The sequence below is a fragment of the Gopherus evgoodei genome, chromosome 11 (genome assembly GCF_007399415.2).
Source record: "Gopherus evgoodei ecotype Sinaloan lineage chromosome 11, rGopEvg1_v1.p, whole genome shotgun sequence".
NCBI classification, from domain to species: Eukaryota; Metazoa; Chordata; order Testudines; family Testudinidae; genus Gopherus; species Gopherus evgoodei.
Window position 1 is genome coordinate 43,373,074 of NC_044332.1, and position 23,426 is coordinate 43,396,499.

General features: G+C 38.3%; 1 protein-coding gene across 2 annotated transcripts in view; it reads left to right on the forward strand.

Annotated features, from left to right (window-relative positions):
- The window catches only part of STK39 (serine/threonine kinase 39), a 185,665-nt gene extending 172,616 nt beyond the window's left edge, over positions 1-13,049 (forward strand). For both annotated transcript variants that reach the window (XM_030580834.1, XM_030580836.1), the window contains 2 exons: positions 6,017-6,081; positions 11,584-13,049. In XM_030580834.1, coding sequence (XP_030436694.1) covers positions 6,017-6,081; positions 11,584-11,658 — 140 coding nt within the window. In that variant the 3' untranslated portion in view covers positions 11,659-13,049. The remainder of the gene's footprint in view (positions 1-6,016; positions 6,082-11,583) is intronic.
- Positions 13,050-23,426: the final 10,377 nt, after the last annotated feature.

Sequence of the window (23,426 nt, forward strand, 5' to 3'; positions counted from 1 at the left end):
CTCCTTAAACCGTGTATTCCAAAGTTTCAAATCAATTTTTTGTGCAGGAGAGTATTACATGCTGAAATCCAGATAAATCACGCCCACTGTTTTTATCTTTATCTACCGATTCAGCAATGTACTTTGAGAATTCAAACAAATTTGTGAAGCTTAATCTTTCTTTGAATTCCTGATGACAGCTCCTTTATAAATAATGCATTTCAAAATGTTTTTCCTTATCAATGTGTCCAATGTCTTCCTCACAATAGAAGTCAAACTTACAGTTCTGTTGATCTCTGTATCTTTTGTTCCTTTCTTATAAGAAATGTCAGCTACCATCCAGTCCTCTGAATACCCACTCCTTAGTGAGCAATCACAGGTCATCTCCAAATGCTGTAATAGTTCTCTGGCTGCCTTTCTTAAACAGCTTCTGATAAAAGGGGCTTTGGACTGTTATCTTGAATGTCTGCACTAAGGGAGTAACTCCATACATTTATAAATCTTTTCTTAACCCATGTTGAAGGAAACTTGAACTTCATTTAATAGCACCTTAGTTTCTCGTACGAACAATTCTGGCTGTTCAGTACAATACTAGGAGCAAATGTAGAAGCAGAGAAACATTTATGTAACCCAAGTTCACAAACTTCCGTGTTTTAGGATTGGATAGGTGTACAGATTAAGACACTTGCCCAGGGAGAAGAATTCATTTACATAATGGATAAACCAGAAATGAAATGCTATCTGAGCATTCTGTAAAACTTAAAATTTTGCATTAGACACAGTCTTGCAAATGTGATTCAGTAGTGCCCAGTCTAAGACATCAATGGATGTACAGCCCAGCAAACACCTTATGACAGACTACCACCAGAATGAATGTATAGATTAAATGCAGTTCTTTGGGCAGCTGAGTTTTCAAGAGCTCATTATACCATTGGAGAGTGTTCCATCAATCCAACAGTCCCATTTCTCTCTAATTAATTCAGTAAAAAGGGGAAGCAGAATGAATTCTGAAGCTGGCAGATCCCCAAGGCAGTTGCCGTTTCATGTAGTAATCTTCTTATCAAATGAAAATGCCAGTCACTGCCTACACATAGGGAAGTAAGGTTCAAAATGAAAAGGCCAATCCGGTGAGACTGAGCGCACGCAGGAAACTTGGAGGGATTGTGTCCCACTATGTACAGGCTGTGTTTTGCTGCCTCCAAACAGGATTACCCACAGAACAATCAGCTGGAAAATAAAGCCGTCATTACTACTACTCCTTTGGACTCCATGGTAGAAATATATACATATTTGGGAGAATTTAACTAGCTCCCAGTTAGCTGCTGAAGGTATCACTAACCAAACTATCTAAGCTAAAATGTCATGATACAGTATATGCATACAGTTATTTTCACTGTTTAAAAAATAGCTTATTTCAGAATCTAACCTAGCATTTCTCTTCTCAGTGCCAGCAGCCGTACTCTAGAGAGGTTTGGGCTTGAGGGACAGGGTTACCAAATGGTGAATCACTTTTTTTAAATGTTAGGAAGCCAGGAAGATTAATCAAAGGCTCCCTATTCATCTGAAAATGGAGAGGTGCATGAAAATGTTACTTTCCGGAGTGGGCCACAAAGTAATGTCTCAAACCTCTGGATTCTGTCTTGTGCTTTATGTTTATGCCAGACGGATCTGCCTCAGCTGACTGATTTGGTATTGTAGTTGAAAAGCATTATTCATATTACTGTATTTACCATCTCATTAATTTTGTATTTTTCCAGAGATTTTCCCTATTCAGAAGTCATTAGGGTTAAAACTCCTGTGTGGAGAATTTCAGCTAACCAGCCACAAGATTCTATGACACTAGAAGAATAGAACTGCAATTTGAGATTGAGGAAAATGCAGTTAGGCAAACTTTTTGTAATCCTGGAGATTGAATTGCCATTTACTTCTGTTTGTTTGTTTGTGTTGTCTGTAACTTGAATTAGATCGTTGGTCATTTTTACAAAACTAAGATCTGATTTATCAGCTTGAAACCTTGTATGGAAAACCTTGTATCTGCAGCCTAAATAAATATATGCAATTTCATAGAGGTAACAAGAAAAAAAATAAACAAAAACTTTGCACATCTGTCCTGAATTAGAGCTGTGTTTGCATAAACATTGAGTTGCAGTAACATTATCAGGTTGACAGAGTGGCTCAGCCATTTGTAACTAAGCAAAGCCTTACAGGGGTATCTAGAATGAATTGTGGTCCCCAAGTCAAATATGTATCACTTAGAAACACAAAGGAATCTTTATAAAAAAAATAAATAAATAAAAATAAAAAAAACAGTCATTCACTGGTGTAAACAACATCAAACCTATTGTACTAAAAAAATGCTGGTAACAGTTGGAGAAAATTTTGATTCTGAGAAATAACATCAAGTTCTCTTCTCTCTTCCCCCCCCCCCCCTTCCCAGATATTGCTGGCACAGATTTTTATCCTTAATTTTATTAATCTTCCCTCTACCACTTATTCACATTTATACTCTTTAACCTTATGGGAACGTGACAATAACACCTAAAGGATATCAGAAACCAAAATAAAATTGAGACCCTCCAGCAACGTAGAGTGCAGGGAGAGCTAGGAATTTCCACCAGGAATTTCAGATTGGCAGTCGCCACTGCCTGCAGTCAAACTAATATAATCTGTATATGCAAGGTAGTGTTTATCCAAGAATTTTAAAGCACTTTACACAAACTTCATATCACCCCAGTGAGGTAAAATAGCCTTATAACCATCTTACAGATGCAGTCAACTGAAACACACACACACACACACACATACACATATGGTTTTCTTTGCCCCTACGTCTTCAAATATCTCAGCTGGAGAAAGTTAACTCATAGCTGAATCTCTCCACTACACCACTTATCTCTCTGGAAATTTTGAATATTTTGAATAGAAATAAGAGAGAAGTGCTGCTTATCATATAGGATTCCTCAAAGCACTAGTCACATAAAATAGACTTTGCATCCGTTGACTTTTGCAATAGAAATACTGTGGGTGGGTGTCTTTTATTACTTCTCCTTCAATTTTGGATGAAGATCGTTTAATTTATTTTATTTGTTTGTCTGCTCACTTCCCCCAAGCAAGTAAAGATAGAGCATAACATTTCTTAGATGGTCAGTGAAATTTTCACTCAACTTCATTCTTCTGGTTTTTCCTCTGGTTTTTCCAACTAACAAAGGTGCTAAATCAGTAGGTACTTTATTGATGAAGAGTTGAGTCCTAGGTAGCAGTACCACTTACAAGAACTGCTCTTCTCCATTTATTGCCTGATGCTATCAATAATTCTAATAAGCAACTGTAGTTAAGTTTATTGCACGATGCCATTATAAACTTCTCATTTTCACTGGCTTCTGGCCCTGTGATTTGGTGTGGATTTCTCCCTCTTCTATTTTCCTTAATTACAACTAACAGGAAATTAAACAATTTTTAACTTAAACCCACAAAGACAAAAAAATTCTTTTGTTTAATTTTAAATTCAATATTTTATATCCGCTTTGCTGTGTCTAGGTATTGTGAGGAAAACATGGAATGATTTTATATTATCTATGTTCTATGACATTATGTCACACCTTAAATATAGAATTATAGCTGTCATAGTAGAAGAGACTGTCAGCAAATCACTTAAGCTGTCTTCCTGAATGAATGACAAGCCTGCTTTAATTGCTGCTAAACCATCTGAAGCCACATCTCTAGAGTGTGTGCTTCTGCTTTCTCTTTTTGTCACTTAATTGAACCAATATTTCTGAAGGGATATAATTTGTACTAAACGTCTAAAACAGTCGGCAGCAGATCATTGGCTGGTGCTATTAGTTAATGTGGTTGTTTTACATCATGCCCAAAGGATGCTAGGAACTTTCCAGATTGCCTCCCCACCCACAAATCCCTACCAGCAGATTAAGCCAGGATCTTCACATTTGGATGCTTAAAGTTAGGCACATAGGTTTCATCTTAAGAATCCAAACAACTGATTAACTTTTGTTTTAAATGTGCACTATATTTTGACTGGGTAGAATGTGGACTTCAGAGGCTAGAATAAGATTGAACTGTGGTTTAGAGATGTGAGTTGTCTGATTAAAACAAAAACTGTAGATGAGTAGAATAAAAAAGTCAATGGAATTTTAAATAAGAAAAACACTTTAATTGGAAATGAATTAATCCAATTTTACAAGCAAACTTCTTACCATTTTCACAGTTTACCTTACAGAATTTGTTAGTGTTTGGCCTTGAAGTTTCACGCGCTCTTTCTCCTTTTTCTAGATTCCTTTTCTAGCTAGACGGTCAAATTCTGTCCCAGGTTTCTGCATGCCACCCCTACCAAAGACCATGGTAATGGTGAGCACATACATTAAGGTAGAAATGAAGCCCAATTTTTTGTCATGTTTGGCATGGTTACATGGAAGCTAAATTATCTAAAATGTGTACATTTTTTTTAATAAGTTACCAAATTAAATAACTCTAGTTCCTTATCTGGGATAAAATCCCACCCTAGGATGTATAGTAAATTCTACTAGGACAGTGCACATTTACCTCAGGGTGGAATTTGGACCACGGTGACTACCAATAGTAATTAGATTTCTGTTTCTTCAGTCAATTCTGAGTGTAATACTTCTAAGATGTATATCTAGTGGCAGGGAAACCAGGGATTTTAAGAAGTGTCAACATGCGAACCAATAAACCATGGTGTGCTTTCTGTATTTTTATACAATCAACAGAAAGGAAACATGTAGAGGAAAACATTGCTTTAGTAAAACACTTGATTTCTTCATTCTCCATTTTGCTGCACTAATCTGTCCAATGTATTCAGAAATCTTGAGTACCCTTGTTGTGCTTCATTGACGAGTGCATATGGACTCTACAGCTCTGCTGAGACCAGAGCCTCTCTCTCTTGATGATGTCCTAGCCGTGGTACTCACGCTCATAAGACAGCATTGAACAGAGGCTGACACTGATTCATTCTGAACTAGCTAGTGCAGAATCCTATAATGTTCCAAGTTTTGTGCAGAGTAGGTTTAACAGACCAGTGAACTTGAAAACAGTCAAATGAATCTGCCAAGATTAACATCTAAATAGATTGGTTAATAGACAAGTCAAGTACTTTCATTGAAAAGGGATTTACTGTTTTTCTTTGTCCTCTCTTATTTTTAAAAAGGCAGAAATAGTTCTAATACCACTCCCATTGGTAGCATATTGACTCATTATGCGTTTCTAACTCTTGTCATGAGGCTGAAAATATTGGTGACAGTGTTTTGGTTTCTGTGCTGATTCATTTAAATTAGTAGTTTTAGGTCACAAAATGTCATTTAATAAAATACATGGAGATATACCTATATCTCCTAGAACTGGAAGGGACCCTGAAGGGTCATTGAGTCCAGCCCTCTGCCGTCACTAGCAGGACCAAGTACTGATTTTCACCCCAGATCCCTAAGTGGCCCCCTCAAGGATTGATCTTACAATCTTGGGTTTAGCAGGCCACTGCTCAAACCACTCGGCTATCTCTCCCTCCTTTGTCTGTACTTTCCTGGTATGCACAGACCCGGTACATGCTTTTTGAATATTTCTTTTTCTCTTTAGTTTCAAGAGCAAAACTTGCCAGAGTATTTGAATTGGCCACATTGGCCAGACAGTTTCTTTACACCCTCTGAATGCCTATAATCTTCCAGGGTAGATACGCCATTGCACTCAATATGTACTCTAACACAGCAGCAACGGTTACCATAGAGAGAGAGATCTAACAGTGGGCTAACGAAAGGCCAGATGTATTATTGCTCCCATAAACATTCTCCTCTCCACTTTCCTGGAAATTAAAGATTGTACACTGTAATGCACATAATAGATTCTAGACTTGTGTGCTGCTCTGTTAATATCTATAGCACTCTTTTTAGCCCAACAGAAATGTGCGTGTGCTAGTGGACTTGCTCTAATGCTCCCATCTGAATCAGTGTCTTCAAAGAGAACTGTATTTAATGCTATTTTCTGTGTATATTACTTTTCACAATTTGTTTTACAGTTGCTGCTAATTTACAGAAGATAGTAGATGATCCTCAGGCCTTGAAAACATTGACTTTTAAATTGGTAAGTAAAAGGTTCTTGGTGACAAAACAATACACACAGAAAATAATTACTAATATTTTGAAGCAAACTTTTTTTAGCTTCTGATCTGTTACTGGCTTTTCTTCTATACAGAACATTTACATTTTTGAACAGTGTACAAACTAACAGGAAAATAGAAAGCAGCCCTCTCTTCTTCAGCTGAAAAAGCATTGCAGCAAACCACTGTTTGGAATGCTATGATCTGGTAATGCCTGAACAATATGTTCCATTGGAACACACAACTGTCCTGGGTGTTTTGCAATTGCTGGTGGCAGTAGGTCAGGGGTGGGCAAACTTGGGCCTGTGGACCGTATCTGTCCCATCAGACCTTTTAATCCGGCCCTCGAGCTCCTGTTCGGGGCTTGCCCCGCTCTGGCGCTCCAGCCAGGGAATGAGGTTGAGGGATTGCTCTGCTCCGCATATGCCATGGCTCCCCACATCTACTGGAAGCAGCGGCATGTCCCCGCTCTGGCTCCTACATGTAGGGGCAGCCAGGGTGCTCCGCACGCTGCTCCTGCCCCAAGCACTGGCCCTGCAGCTCCCATTGGCCAGGAACCGTGGCCAATGGGATCTGCAGGGGCGGTGCTTGCGGACGGGACAGCCCGCAGAGCTGCCTGTCCGATGTTACACCTCTGCGTAAGAGCTGGAGTGGGGACATGCTGTTGCTGTTTCTGGGAGCTGCTTGAGGTAAGTGCTGCCTGGAACCTGCACCCATGACCTCCTCCCGTGTCCCACCTCTCTGCCCCAGCCCTGATCCCTCTCCTGCCCTCCAAACTTCACCGTCCCAGCCCAGAGCACCCTTCTGCACCCAAAACCCTTCACCCCCAGCTGCAGCCCTCACCTCCACCGCCTGCCCCAGTCCAGAGCCCCATCCCGCTCCCTGAACTCCTCATTTCTGGCCTCACCCTAGAGTCCACACACCCAGTTGGAGCCCTCACTCCCCCCTATGTTCCAACCCCAATTTTGTGAGCATTCATGGCCTGCCACACAATTTCCATACGCAGATCTGGCCCTCAGGCCAAAAAGTTTGCCCAACCCTGCACTAGCTTGTTGGAAAGAATTGGACAAAGTTTTTACCTTGGTCTAGTTGAACCAGTACAATGCTTGAGGGATTTGATCTACACTGGGAGAAAGCCATTGATTTCAGTCCTCTAAATCCATTCCTCAGTGCAATGCTTTGTGGTTGAAAACTACCAAGAAGTCCCTGCAGGAGGTCCCAGAATGCATTCATATAATCCTGGCTGTAAGGCAGGTTGTGTATGGATGTCTGTCTGGTCGTTAGTTAAAAACCGAGTTGCTGTGTGGCTAGGCCATGCTACTGGGAGGGAAAACAAGAGAAACAATTATACGATCTCTGTCCCTGCAATGGTTTGTTCACTGAGTGTAAGAGAACTCAGTGAAGGGCCCCCTGTTACAGTATTACACTCCTGGTACTCTTTAAGTAAAACAAGTTGGGAATCTTGGTGCAAACAATCATTTTACTGACCTCTGGCAGTGTAGCTGAACCATGTTCATGAATTAAAGTGAATTCAAAGCTACACTCTCCTAATAAAGCTTTCCTGTGGAGCCAAGTACTCTTAGCTGTAGGGGGCAGAGAGCACATTGTACAAGGTGAATATATAAAGGTCTAATGTGACTGGGAGCTATTGCAGAGGCGCTCAAGTGAAAGCCTAATGAACAAGAAGTAACGCTAACTCCAACCATCAAATCACAATAATGGGCTCTAATGGACAGGCATATTTTAATGGCATACTCACACCAGTAAATGATGACTGTAGTCGCTGGTGTGCCTGTGAAATAGCATGATGGCAATGGCATTCAGGTCACTCAAAATAAACATGAAGTCAAGATGTAGCAAATAGTTGTCATAGCATAATCCAGGTTTTATCTCACTCACTGCTATTTTGCTGCTTTTAATAAAAGGTGACTAAAATGATCATCTTAGATATACAAATCTATAGATGCCTGAAGTCAGTGTCAAAACAATACAAGATGTATTAATATAAATTTAAATTTACATTGCAAAGACTTACTTCAAAATTGCCTGCATTGATGTGCTATATTTGCCTTTTTCCAAAATTAAGTAGAAAATGTGTATAGCCAAAGCTGTTGACTTATTAGTTATGTAAATATTACTGCTACCAATTAACTTTCTAGCTTTTAACGCTCTTAGCTGAGAATGAGTTGCTTATATGAAAGGATAGAATAAATGTCTCTTAGACAAGAGACCCTCCAGAAAGGTGCTTTATTTATAAAATAAGCTGCTTCATGATGGGTTATAGTCTAGATTGGATTTGTAGAGAGAAGACGTAATAAATCACCTAGAACATCCACTTGTCAGTGTGGGATTGTTCCCTCTCTGTCATTTTAAAATGGCGTCATCAATGGGGCTTCCACCCCTTCCCTTGTGAGACTGTTCCATAGAACCAGCCATTCAGGAAAAAGTGTTAATGTAGGTTTAAAACTTCCCTTTGCTTGATTTCATACCATTAATCCCATACCCTAAACTATGTTTCTGTTTCTATGTCATTTACCCTCTAAGTATAGTCTTTTTTTGTCTTTCCCCTTTGTTGTTGTTTAGCCAGGCTGGCTACATAGCATTCAGTTAGTTTAATAGCTCATCAAAAAACAATCCACTTGACACGTATCACTCTCCTGGTCTGTGAAGAGAGGCCTTTTTATATATGATCCAAAACGGTGATGTTTCTCTTTGGATAGGAGAGGTGCCAGATTATAATTAAATCTAATTTTCTATGCCCAGTCAACCTAAATTTTTTTTCAGCATTACCCCTTTCTAAAGTGCAGTTCTATCTCCTGTTGACATCCCTGGGCATTGGATTGGACCCTGTGTGTCATCTTCTGAGGGAATATCTTCTATTTGGATAGTTCTCCACAGATGTTCTTTGTTAGATTCACTCTTGGAAAATGCTACCTAATTCCAGTTGATATTTCTAACCTCCTAAGTCTCTTTTCTATTTCCCTATCCTCTGACTTTTTAATACCCCTCAGTTTAGTATTATCCTTCAGTATATTTCATATGTGATCTTATTCCTCCTCCTCCTAGGTCGTGGAACAGATGCCAAATAAAATAGTGCCTAACACTGAACTTTGTTATCAACCACGAACTCTCCTCTATTTTTCATTAATTTTTAGGCAAGATTTTACCCCGTTTGACAGTTTTTCTATACAACTCAGTTCAAATTCATTTTGCTAGTAAATATTTCCTGGGAAGCTGAAGTCTAACACACATCCTCTGTCCACTGACTTTGTAAATGTGATTGAAAAGCATGCAAGTTAATCTTGCCTTATTTATCATTACTCATTATTATGTGTCTGTTACTCTCTGGCTGTTTACAGATTGTTTCCATTCATGTTTGGACTTCTGCTTATATAGCAACTATCATCTCCTTTAGAAAACTTTAACTGTACAATATCTAAGAATTTAGATCCAGGCAACTTCCATGTCTTCAATAAATTTCACATATCCATTTGATGATGATTAAAAATGTTATTTTTAGAAAGCAAACAGGGATGAAATCCTAACTGTGTTTAACTCTCTATTAATGTCATAATGCAGAATTTGTGACACTCTAATCATGAGGGTGAGAGTGAGGTTGATAGATGATATGAAAGATGTAGTGTGAAGTTCAATTTGTGGCAATAGCCTATTCTGTTAGGTTTTTTGACTGCTGCTGCACATTGAGTGGATGTTTTCAGAGTATTAGCCAGAAATTACTTCAAGATCTCTTTCTTGAGTGGTAACAGCTAATTAAGGCCCCATCATTTTATATGTATAGTTGGGATTATGTATTCCAAAGTGCATTACTTTGCATTTATCAACAATACTAGCTAGAATTAATCTTATTTTAACCCGTAACTGCCTAATCTTTAAAGTGACACTGTAAAATATAATATATATAAATTAAATCTAATTTTCTATGCCCAGTCAACCTACATTTTTTTCAGCATTACCCCTTTCTAAAGTGCAGTTCTATCTCCTGTTAACATCCCTGGGCATTGGATTGGACCCTGTGTGTCATCTTCTGAGGGAATATCTTCTATTTGGATAGTTCTCTCACAAATGTTCTTTGTTAGGTAGCATTTTCCAAGTGAATCTAATTCCAGTTATAGGTATGTTACCTGTCATATTGACAATACTACTAGATTGCTTTAAAAACAGACTACCTCTTCTCCTGGACAGTTCCTTTCAATTAAGGGTAACATAACTAGTGGATAGAAATAAAATTGTTTTCTGACTCCGAAACAAAAATAGCAGAGAAGAAACTGATGAAATACTTCTACTGTATCTGGCCTTTAAGAGTGAGCAACTCAGCATGGCTCTTGCAAACACCCAATTAGTTTTCCTTGTCAGTGATGAAAAACCATTGGTGAAAAATGTCAGTGATAATGTATGCACTTTATACACATATTCTGTGGTTTTTCTTGCTGTTACAGATATACACACTAACTTGTAAGCAAGACCTAAAAGGATTAAGAGAATTTTTCATAGGGGGAGACTAAGTGTTGTAACTGTTTATGGGAGCTGTGCCAAGTAGAGTCAAAAGGTGTCTGTCAGTATAATTTACCACTCGCCACCATTCATCAATTTCTTATAATCAGATGTATGTACCAAAGAGAGATCCAGTTTCTAGCAGCTTGATAAGGACTTCTGTGAAAATGTAGTCACCATTCAGCTGCAGACACCAATTTTGTATTTAAAAAGAACAATTACAATATGTGGACTAAACAAACTGCACTTGTTAAACATAGTTTTAAAGCAGCAGTTTCTTCCTAGAAAATCTGACTTATACTTCCACTATTATTTGTGAAAATCATTTACCCTTTAAATACATTTATTACATTGTGCCATTTGCATGCTGCAAAACATATTAATAAAGAAGCACCTCTGATTGCTAGTACTAGATTGTAGAGTATGTCAGAAGGAGAAATCCCTTAGTATTTTCCCAAATAATAGCACAGACTCCCCAAAAATGTCCTTATTCTTATTTTAAAAATTCCTGGCTAAATATTCTAAAACAGATTTGAAATCAGTAATTGTAATCTGGTGGCATATTTTTTGTGTTTGCAGCAGAATGTATTATACAAATCAGATCACTACTGTGCATATAGCTGTCCTGTTTCTCACACATTTAGAAGGCAGACTTGGGCTCCTCTGGAAAAATCATTTGCTTTTGTGTTTTTTAAAAGTGCCAGTTTTGGATGACTGCAAACTGTTTTCTGGAAGTATGGCCACAAATGTTTGTTTTTCACAACTTTTTTTAATTAGCCATATTGATTTAAACATTTTGTACCTTGATATGAGTCTGCAGTTGACAAACAGTGATAGAGGATAGTCCTAACTATCTAGACACTTCATTGTTAAACTGAATAAAGCATTTTGTTACTAGTGTGGCAGTACAGGGAACTATAGAATTATAGAATGGCTGTCAAACATTATAATGAATGTCTGTTTTCTTATTCCAGGCTTCTGGTTGTGATGGCACTGAGGTCCCTGATGAGGTGAAACTGATTGGGTTTGCTCAGTTAAGTGTCAGCTGATGTCTGTCTCTCGACCCCCAGCAGAATTGTGAGTTTGTGAGGAGGCCAGCTTAGATGCGAAGAAAATTAAAGCACCCACACTGAGTTCTGCTTCATTCTCTAGCAATTCACAAAGTCAGAAGACGCAAATCCCTCAGCTACACCGCTGCTGCTACCATTCAAAATGCTATTAAACGTCTCTTATCAATTTGGATTTCCCCTATGTAAAAAGCATATGGAAATGCACTCAGATGGCTGTATTTATTGGTTACAAAAGGAATTTTCTATCAAATTTATTTCAGCTTTCATAAAATTTCAGTGATATTATTTTAATTATGTACTTCTGATTGACAATACCACATCTCTTCTGTTGTATTTAGAAATTAACATACTTACAAAAGTCAACATGTATTAGCCAAACTTGAATTCTAGTTTTAAAACTGACTGTGAATTTTATTTTTCATATATTTATGCATTAGACACCCTAGCTAAAAGAAAATGATTGAGCTGATTATTGTGCTACTTGCAGTTAATCGCCTGTTGAAACAGAAAAGTTTCAGGTATATCTTGGAAGTATTTGTAACTTCTAGTTTTTGAAATGATTTAATTATGAGTTTAGGAAGCTTTTGTTGGTCTGTGTGTCTAAAAACCAATCCACAATCTGATTGTCAAGGGTGTGGGAGGTGCCTTGCAGACATTGATGTTTTGAAAATGTGCCTGAGGCTGCTTAAATCTAGAATAGTCTCAGTTCTAGAAGCACCGTATATATTTGTCGGAGTTAGAAGGGGATATACTGTAGCAAAGACTTTAGACAAGTTTGGCCTAAACTATGCTTTGTTGGGGAGTCTATAACAAGTTATAAAATGTTGCCATTAAGCTAGACTGCTTACTGTGCCCAGGTCTGATTTGGCTTATCCTTAAGCGATAGAAATTATTTTGTAAAGGTGGTAGAACTTGAACAGAATCTGAGCTTTACTTGAAATTCTGCAAAATACCAAGGTGGAGTGAAAATAATAGAAGGGGGTTTGTGCAATGACTAAAAGGTAACATTTTGTTGTTTAAAAAAAAAAACACTTCTGACCCAAGTATCCTTATGCTTAACCCGTGACATAGCTATTATGGAGATAGTAAACTTTAGAAAGATTCTGAAATTTGGAGCATATGTTAAAGGAGGTATAGTCCTTGGATGTTACCATTTAAAACTACTTCCTAGCTAAAACTAGATAAATGGCAGCTCTTTAATGTACTGAAAATGGCAAATATATATTATTAAGAAAAAGTTATTTATAACTCCTTGTCATAATTGTTGGGGTGTTCTAGAGCCAATTGCATAAAACTCAGTGTAATTTCATTCCATTTTATTGTTTACACGATTATTCAAAGATGACTGCAAAGGTAAAAGAAAAATAAAAGTGTTGCACAAATAGGCTGTGTAATGAGTTTCCTTGGGAGGGGAGTAGGGATAGCTCCAATGGTTTGAGCATTGGCCTGCTAAACCCAGGTTGTGAGTTCAATCCTTGAGGGGGCTACTTAGGGACCTGGGGTAAACATCTGTCAAGGGATTGGTCCTCCTTTGAGCTGGGGATTGGACTAGATGACCTCTTGAGGTCCCTTCCAACCCTGATATTCTATAATCTGTGTATTTTGTGCATTACTGTTGTAATATGGCAAATAACACTCTCTTATAAGATCACCTGCAATTACCAACACTTGTGTTCTTTACTTGGCTTATTGAAAATGCCACCTGGAAAGGAAACCTGGTTCATAAGGGTCAGAAGAACACATGGAAACCCTCTTCTCTCCCCCCAATTATATTTTCCTGTCCATTTGCCTGCAGTGGAGGATTGTTCCCTACTGCTCACTTTTCAGTGCTTTGTCAAATCTGGTAGTAAAAGTCTCAAGTGTTGAGGCAATAGTTGTGAAGGAGGCAATGGTGAGAGCAGAACTGGAACTATGGAACTATTTTCTCAAACTGTTTAGAATAAGGAAGCTGCTTGCCTGCCCAAATTAGGGGAGAAGGTGCAATTTGACAGGCGATGTAATTAAGAAGTATCAGTTAGGGAGAAAAAGGCTCTATTGAAATAAGAGTAAACTAAAAGGGGAAATTATAAACCCATCTGGCTCCTGATAAAGACTTCACATGCTTGTAATGCTGTGAACAGATCATTAGTCACTAAGCAAGAGGGAAAGTATTTAAAAAATGTGCATGAACTGTGATTGCATTTAATGATTCCTGGCACATACAGCATCTTGGATTTTTAAAGCACTGTACAATTAACTAATTCTCCTGTGAAAATAGGTGGGTAACTTTCACTTTACAGAAAAGTGATGTTCAGGGAGCCTTGCTGCTTGCCCAAGGCTACACGAGAAATCGGAATTAGAATTTAGAAATTCCATGCTGCACTAAAGAAGCCAGGAAAAAGGCTGGGAAGCCAAAAGTGCTCAGATACCACAGTATTTGAGGCTATACAAGTACCTAGATAGAGAGAACACAATCTATTGATGAAGTAGTCAACAATATCCTAGAAGGTTGTGCCTATTATAGTGCTGCTTATTAGTGATATGCTGTAGAAGCATGAAAACACTTTAAAGATTTTCCTGGTTACAAAGAAAGAGCTGGTCTTCACTACAGGAAGTAGTTTCTTTGCTTTATTACGGTTGCATTAAAGTGCTTTTTGAAAGTACCAAAGCACTGTATGTAAAATAGAACCCACAACAACCAAATGAATTTAGAAGGAAAGTAACTCGGGGGGGGGGGGGAATAACAGCTTCAGCTTTAAATTTAGTAAATATTATTCTCATGAGGCAGATTATGCTACCAAACTATCAGTATAGACAAAGATTTGATACTCAGATACCCCATATCTTAACATGCAGACCAGAGTGCAGCTTCTGTGTAGGAATATAAACAGAAAGCACAATGGCATTCCAGAGTGAAGGACCTTTTAAATGCTGCATTCAGATACTTCAGCTAAATATGGAGAGGAAAAGAAAACCAGTGACTGTTACATGAGCAATTTTGCATGAGAAGTAATCAATCCATGGATGCACTTCACACTGGGATGGTGTGTGGCCTCAGAGTAGTCATGGGTGCTATTTATTTTGCAGGAGTTGATCAGACAATGGTCTGGTGTCTAGTAAGGGATGGAGAATCTCTAGTATTTTTGCAGCAATGATTATATGCCATTGCTTACAGTTTTGCACTTGTAGAAGTTATTAATTAATTTCAATACCTGTGGAACCAGCCTTTTCAGTACACTTTTTATTTCTGGTGTGTTGAAAGCAGCTCTTCATTTTGGCCAGGAGTTGAAGCCGATAGATGAGAAAACAAATTGTGTGTCTGCCCACTGCTGTAAAAGAATAAGCATGTAACCCAGCTCAGCACTAAATTGACCTGCTACAGTGTCTGCTGAGCAGTTGTTAGCTGATGTTCAGTTAAGAAAATACAAGCAGTGTGTACGAGGCAGGGTGGAATGTTTATCCTCTTAACTCTCGAGACATGAAATCTTCAATATATTTAACCTTAGGTCAAGTAAAGTTGGCTTCCATCTCTCTTCTTTGTGCCCCTTCCCAGCATTTCTTCCCCCATGTTCTTACTATTCCCTCTTCTTGATGTCGAATGAGACAGACCTTCCCAATTCCCTGACCCTCAGTTTATAAGAGGTTCTGCCCAGCTTCCTGGCATATGACTCCAATATATACTACAGTTCTGGGTCCCAAGGCAACTGCTTTCTGCCCCACCCCTGCACTATGCAGCTACTTCTACCAGAAGCCCCCTGCTGCTTCCTGTAAGGACATCCAGAATGGGTGGGGGGGTGTTTAACAAGGGCAGTAAGGGAATGTGCCAGAAGAGAGAGAGGGAAATCCTGACCAATAGCTACAATTCCTTCCTCCTCTTGCCACCATATCCACTGGAACCGCAACTGCCTTTGGGAAACTGGCTAGTCCTGATGGTATTTGACATCCTAGAGCAAGAGTCTCAAGGGGTTTTCCCTGAACAGATCCTGCTTTTATTCCCCTAGGATTGGAGATGAAGAGGCTCCTCAGCAAAATGCTTTTAAATAACATTATCTTCCTAAGAAATGGATCACTCTGTATAACTTGTAAATAGCCCTTTCTTCCCCTGCTCCTAGACCCACTTTTCTTGCCTAATCAGAGGCTTGTTTTCCTTTCCACCGGCTAGACTTGCATACTGATGTTGGATGTGAGATTGGCCTATGCCTGAAATCAGTCATAATGATGATGAATCTGACAGCCCAAAAGAAAAAAAAATCTGCTAATTAAAGTGTGGTGAAAATACAGCTTCTGTTTAGGAGCAAAGAGTTTTCTCTTTAGGGTTCTTCAAAGCAGCAGAAAATGTGAGACCTTGTTAGTAATTAATTATATTCATCATAATGAGCAGTTCAGTTTGTTTCGCTCAGTTCCAGTGCATATTAGGTTGATTGTGGAGATTTTTCCCAGCATCAGGTGACCAGCTCACCAAGCGTCTTGCAGTGTTTCCATACCCAGTCATGACCATACTGTGGTAGTAATTTTAAAGAGAGAAGGTGGCAGATGAACAGGAGCGAACATCTCTGATCTCCCTTCTGCTAATGAACTGACAGAGCAACTAGATTTGCTCACACCAGCAAAAATCCCCACTAGCAAAATCTCTCCCTTTTTTATTTGCATTTTATTACACGATGGTCCAATTGATTAAATATCCAGACTTAATAGCTGAGCATTGTGACATGTTAGTAATTCATTTTGTCACTGTGAATAAACCCAACATTACAGTGTACATAAAACTGTGGTTTTATGGCTGCTTTATGATTGTTAGACGGCTACTTGTCAAACTGTTTGCATAGTGAAAGTAATCTGAGGCGCTGAATCAAACTCAGTAGCTAAGAAGCAAAGAACTTCATAATCTTCATAGGCAGTGCTGCATGGAGCAGCCGAGATATTAAAGGGAGTTATCCATAAAGAGTTATGACCATGAGCAAGAAGATTTAGTTTTTGCTGCACGGACCAAATGAGAGGCAATAATGTGCTTCTCAGGAAGCAAGTCCACATAGTATCTTGGCATCCAATCTACAAACATAAATATGAAAGACTGTGGGATAGAGAAAACCATTATGGCAGATGGATGTGTTTATGCGGGGAAACAGTTAAGGCATTTTTATTCAACGTCCCCCATATTCATTTCTCTCCTTTATCCTTCTCTTTTTTTTTTTTTAACATGCACATTTTATGGTGTCTGCATCCTTTCCACCTGCCAAAGACCTGTAACAGGAAAGGTCTTCAAGGACTGAGTTGTTTGGTTCTTTCCTGTTATAAGAAAAAAGTGTAATTCACTAGATAGTTACTCTGCTAATATATGGAAAGGTTTATTAAATAGAGAGTGCTTTTATTTTTAGTCTCAATTACTGTGCCTGTGGCTAAATGGTTCCATTCTGCCTTTCCTGATGTACTTGCTCAAAACATTGTAGTTACTTATTAGAGCACATAGGTTTATCTCTACTTGCTAATTTTCTGGAGAATAAATGCGGTATAGCTTCTCCAGAGTTAAAAGGATTTAAAGGAATCATGAGATAATATCTAGTCTTAGCTGTTTTTCTGAGAGCCAACGTCATTGTCATCTGAAATGAAATGTTAACCAGAGCCAGGGGTACTGGTGTGGCCCAGGGGTTGTGGATGGGAAGCATCTGTGTTTCTTAAATTGCTTTCAGTGGATTAATAGGCACAACGATCTTGTATCCCAGCTGCAAAACATTTTGTGGGAGCTGAAAAAATTAGAGCTAAAATTGGAATATGGGTCTAAGCAAGATATCTGCATCTTCAGAATTTAAAAAGCTTGAGAAAGCTCTGAGTTCCTCTGTATAGGAATTTAGAAGAGTCCTACATGTGCTGTCTACTGCCTTTAGATATTAAGGATGATGTGTTTTGATGTTAAATCCGATACCTGTACTATTATATAACAGAAAGGAGAGGTTATACAGGGGGTAGTTTTACAAGATTAGCACCTGAAAAGTCTCTCTGGATTCATAAATCACTATCATTCACAAGACAATGAAAACATTTGATTGACCTGAAAATGTTGAAAATTCTTCTTTAATCTTTATTATGTTGGGCGTTATATGACATAAGCTGCTGAATAGTTTTGACAAAGAAACAGGAATATTTTGTAAATGTCCTGTATTGTCAATTGGCCGCATAGAACAAACTACACACTACAACAATAAATGAAATGTAAAAACAAAGTGGTTACAAAATAGCATGTGATAACTCTTACAAAAGCAGAGGTGAGTTAGCTCTGATGCCCTGACAAAATTCCAGTGTGGGCAATTATGTTTCGCTTCCTAAGTTTCCCTGCGATTGAGTTTGGATAGGTCATTCTTCACTTTCCATCCTAAATTGTTGCACAGTATCTGCTACAGTGTTACAAGGCTGATGCCTTCCCCCCCCGCCCTCCTGAAATCACTTCATTTCAGCACTGGTGTAGTGATCTTTGCCATGACTGTGTATATCTCTGTATAAAAAACTTGCAAAATTATATACTAATAGGGAAAGTAAATTTATTGGACTATTATATTAGACAGAAGAATAGATTTTTTTATACCTAGACTGGTAAATGGATATGACAACTTTTCAAGGATGTTGTGTTTGTAAAGTTCTTCGGGTGATCTGAAAACTGTATTCTTGACAATGTAAGTCATTACAATGGTTGGCAATATATAGACATGTTTTATCGGTGAAACTAAAAACATTCACAACCACTTTTTTTTATTAACTTCAGTCATATGTGACTTCATGTATTTAGTTCATTTTAAAATAAAGGCATAAATGTGGACACATGATTAGAGTTACTAGAGCTGGAACAAATACAGCACCTTAAACATTCCTCATTAGCTTCAGCAACCAAATTCCACAGGAAGAGGAAGAGTTTGGGGACAGATGTGTTGGACCTGACTACAACCCACTGACTTCAACATGATTTTTGTTTTGAGTAAAGAGTCCCTATATGATGGTCAAATGATTGGGTTCAAATAGAACATTTATTGTATATTACGTAGCTATAGAAACAGAACAAAAAAAATCCCATTAGAATAGTTGATGCAAAACCATTGATGAAATCCTGGACCCAACAGAAGTCAATGAGCGTTTATGTATTGACTTCAACAAGGTCAGGTTTTCACCCCGTGTTTCTCAATTAAGAATTCCGCAGCATGCTTTTGGGGGCTATAAAGTGAATAATAATGACCCCACCACTGCTTGAATTTGTTTTTGATTTGAATGAAAGGTGGTTAATAAAATATCCCAAACATCTTCCACTTCTCTCTGTGCAGCAACCTTTTCCTTTTTTAATAGCACATCATATTCAGTCAAGCAGAGAATGATCTAACAGACAGCTTTCCAGTTTATGGTTGATTTCAGTACTAACACTGTAAGACTGTCCATCAGACATTGCACAGCTTTGTCATCCATAAACATGAAGTCCCTCAAAAGAATTAAAGAAACAAAGTGACAAAAGTTTGTACCCTCATAGACTTTAAGGTCAGATGGGACTATTATGATTGTCTAGTCTGACCTCCTGCACAGCACAGGCCACAGAATCTCACCCATCCATTCCTGTAATAAACCCCTAACCTTTGTCTGAGCTATTGAAGTCCTCAAATCATGGTTTTAAAGACTTCAAGGTGCAGAGAATCCTCCAGCAAGTGACCCATGCCCCATGCTGCAGAGGAAGGCGAAAACCCCCCAGGGCCTCTGCCAATGTGCCCTGGAGGAAAATTCCTTCCTGATCCCAAATATGGCAATCAACTAAACCCTGAGCATGTGGGCAAGACTCACCAGTCAGACACTCAGGAAAGAATTCTCTGTAGTAACTCAGATCCCACCCCATCTAACATCCCATCACAGGCCATTGGGCATATTTACCGCTAATAGTCAAAGATCAATTGCCAAAATTAGGCTGTCCCATCATGCCATCCCCTCCATAAACTTATAGAGCTTAGTTTTGAAGCCAGATATGTCTTTTGCCCCCAGTGCTCCCCTTGGAAGACTGTTCCAGACCTTCACTCCTCTGATGATTAGAAACCTTCGTCTAATTTCAAGGCTAAATTTTCTGATGGCCAGTTTATATCCATTTATTCTTGTGTCCACATTGGTACTGAGCTTTAATTCCTCTCCCTCCGTGGTATTTATCCCTCTGATATATTTATAGAGAGCAATCATATCTCCCCTCAGCCTTCTTTTGGTTAGGCTAAACAAGCCAAGCTCTTTGAGTCTCCTTTCATAAGACATGATGTTGGATACATTTTTTTTTCTACCTAGCACTTTAAAAATATGAGAAAATATAAATTCAGAGCCATGGATGAAAGCTATTTAAATACAATTTAGCATTGTATAATCACTATGATTCTAAATTACCTTTTTAGACATTCATATGGCATATGTGACAATGTTCCTTTGTAGGATTTACAAGACCAACAAACATCTGAATCTCTGAGATCTACTATATTCATTGTTACTATCATCCAAAAGATTGCTCTGTAGAATCTAAAACAAGCTTGTGTTCATGCAGGTGAGCTAAAAGCCTTGTTCATTCTTCCCCATCTCCCCCTTGCCTTTTAATATCAAAATATTCCATTTTCAACATAATCATGGTTTCAATCTTTTGAGGGAGTAATTGATTTTATTGCAATTAAAATCATTACAGGCTATTCAACCACAGGCATTTGTTAATACCAAACAATGCGAAATTTCACCGTAGCCGTATGATGATTTGTGATTAGTCTGAATATATTTGTTCTAGTCTTGCTGGAGTTGGTTGAGGAATTTACATCTTTGGCTGTAATATTTAAGCAACATAAGAGCTGATGCTAACAGAAAATATATCCTGGAGTTTAGCTGTGAGGAGTAAGATATATTTAACCCATGGCAACATTTTTGGCTTTTTATTAATTGCAATGTGCATTTTGTTGCATTTATGTATTTGTACGTGTCTGGGGCTATTCCTTATGGCATGAAAATGACATCTCTTGAATGACATTAAGAAGACCTTGAAACCAAGCTAGGAAGTTTTGGATTAAGTACCGCCAATGCATTTACACAGATCAAGTTATCATAAACCACTCATTTCTTTCCTTCACCCCAGTCCCCCACCATCCCCACTCCCAGAATGTTTATTCTCTCTACATTTATTTCCACACACTAGTTGTAGTGAGAACATCCGGATCTGATTCTGTGTTGCACTAGAAAGTAAAGTGTTTTCCTCACCAATCAGTAATGTTTAGTGCAGTTCTATTAAAAAAAATTGCAAAATAATACATTGGCGGGGAAGGGGGGGGTCAACATTTATTGTTTTGCAATAATGGTATTACATTTACTTAATGTACAAGCAAGAAGACTTTTGTCTTCTAATGTACAGCCCTGCACATTTAACCTGGGACTTGTGAATCAAACTGTGTTCATTCCTTTTTGTGCATCAACACCCGTGATAGAGGTTTTGCAAGCCAAGTTATGCCCTCAGTGATGCCAGTGCAGCCCATTGCCTACAATGGGCTTCTATAGATGTAATCTTTTGGACCCTAGGTTAAAATTCTTAATTTGTTGACAAACAAAAATGAAGAGCACCCAGTTAACTTCATCTTCACTGCGTTGGTTCTGCAGGATGAACAGAATTAAAAAGAAAAAGTTACTTAAAAGTAAACCCAAAGATCTGTTAGGTAAGCAGGTATCACTTTTATATCGTCACTTTTTCAGAACACAATTTTAAAGAATGGCGGAGGACACTTTGGGCAGATATAATCTCTGAAGAATTTTGAAAAATCCAAAATGATTGAGATAATGCTGAGGATATTTTGAGTGGATCAGAATATTGATTTAAATGACCAGCCCCTCAGATGCATTAGAGCATTTCTCCACTGCTCTCCTGCCGGTGAAAAGCTACCTTAGCTGTCCCACAACACGTCCTAAATCCTTGGGTAACACAGGGCTGCCATAATGACTCCTGCACTACTCCACAGCTGGTGTATGTGGATGGCTGTGGGAGAGTGGGAAGGCTCTAGAGCAGCCAATTGGAATTTTAGGAAATCAGTACAACTTAGAGTATGATAACCCAGTTTCAGGGGTATGCAAAGTCACCTTAGAGCCTCTTTACCTCCTTTACAGTCCTTTCATGGGGCAATTTAACTGTTTCATTAGAACCCCAGCATTTCAAATCTGTTTTGATGCTAACTAAAATATAAAGGAAGATGAATTTGTGCATATGGTCCATACTGTTCCTTTATTTTAGCCTTCTTGAAACTTAGGAACAGTGATATAAAATTAGTTTTATTTACCTGCTTTACATGATACCTAGATGGATTTCATTTTAACCTTATGGAATTGACACTAAAAAGTTTTCAGTATATTTCACTAAGAAATAGAAATTGTCAGTAACCCTTATTTCTGGGCTTGGAACTTTTGAATGAGCAGGAAAGAATTTGGCGTCAGAACATTTTTTGTCAAGAAACCTTGAGTTCTGGAGTCACAGTCTTTTAAATCAACTACTAAATAATCCCTCGAGGATTCTGAAACAAAATAAATGATTGAATTGAATATGCGATCCCCACCCAAGTTTCCTATACAACCATCCTTGAGCTCTAAATATTCTGATTTTTATAAACATATGCTCATGTAATCATGTTCTATATAATGCTTTATAACATAGCTGAGACACAGGAATATTTTATAGGAATGCATGTTACAAGAATGAACTATGGAAAGAAGATGGAGAGATGATCCCTCAAAATGATGCATTATGTAATCCCGTGGGACCTGTAACAGATAAGTATCAATGAAATAGTATTTTGGGGTCATTGTTGGTAGGCATTTTGAGAAGTATTACTATATAAGTTTGTAGATGATAGTCTATAATGCTACTTTCCATACAGCTGGGCATCCCACAAATGATGTTGCCAAATGCATCATGAATTACTTCTGTGGAGCATGTACTGCATATCTCAACATAACTTGAAAATAAACTTACAAAACACAATCAGTGATGGAGCCGGAAGATTTTTATGTTCTGAAATTTCCCTAAAGTCCTTGTTCATTATTTTGTGCCATTTTTGTCTTCTCTTTGTGTGTGTCACTCCCACTAATATTTATGTAGTCTAGTTAGGTTCTTAAGAATTATAGCAGGATTTTATTTCAGTGTATCATCATTGTATAGAATGTATCTGTCCTTCAAAGCAGCAGGTTTATTTCCACAGCTTAGATATCTTGCCAAATTGTGATGAGTTACCCGTACAAGAAAGCAGCATTATGTCACTTAGCCATCAGTGGTTTCTTGTCCATTTTGTCTTCAGGGCAGCATTCGGGATTTTTCATGCACATCAACCTAATCTCGCTGACTTCATTTCCTCCTGTTCTTCAGTCAGCATGTTCCTGGTCCTTAAATATCAAATATTTATTTCTGCTCCCCTGTTCTCATCCCATGTCAGTAGATCAGTCTTCAGTGATGTTTTCGTACCTGGAGTAGCCTTCCCTGCCTGTCTGCACTTATATAGCTCCTAGGTTCTTTTCACGTGTCATACACAAAGCCTGACTGTTTGTTCTTGTCCTTACTTTCTAAACCTTGCTCCAAAATACAGAAAATCCTAATCCCTGAGTCTTTCTAGTTCCCTGTGCACATTCTACTTAAAAATGAGGCCTTTAACTTTTTTCAGCATCTCAGTAGATTGAGAGCTAGAGGAACATCTCCCTTTTATTTCGTAGACCATTCCATCCCATGGACACCTCCAATCTCACAGCATCCTTATGGT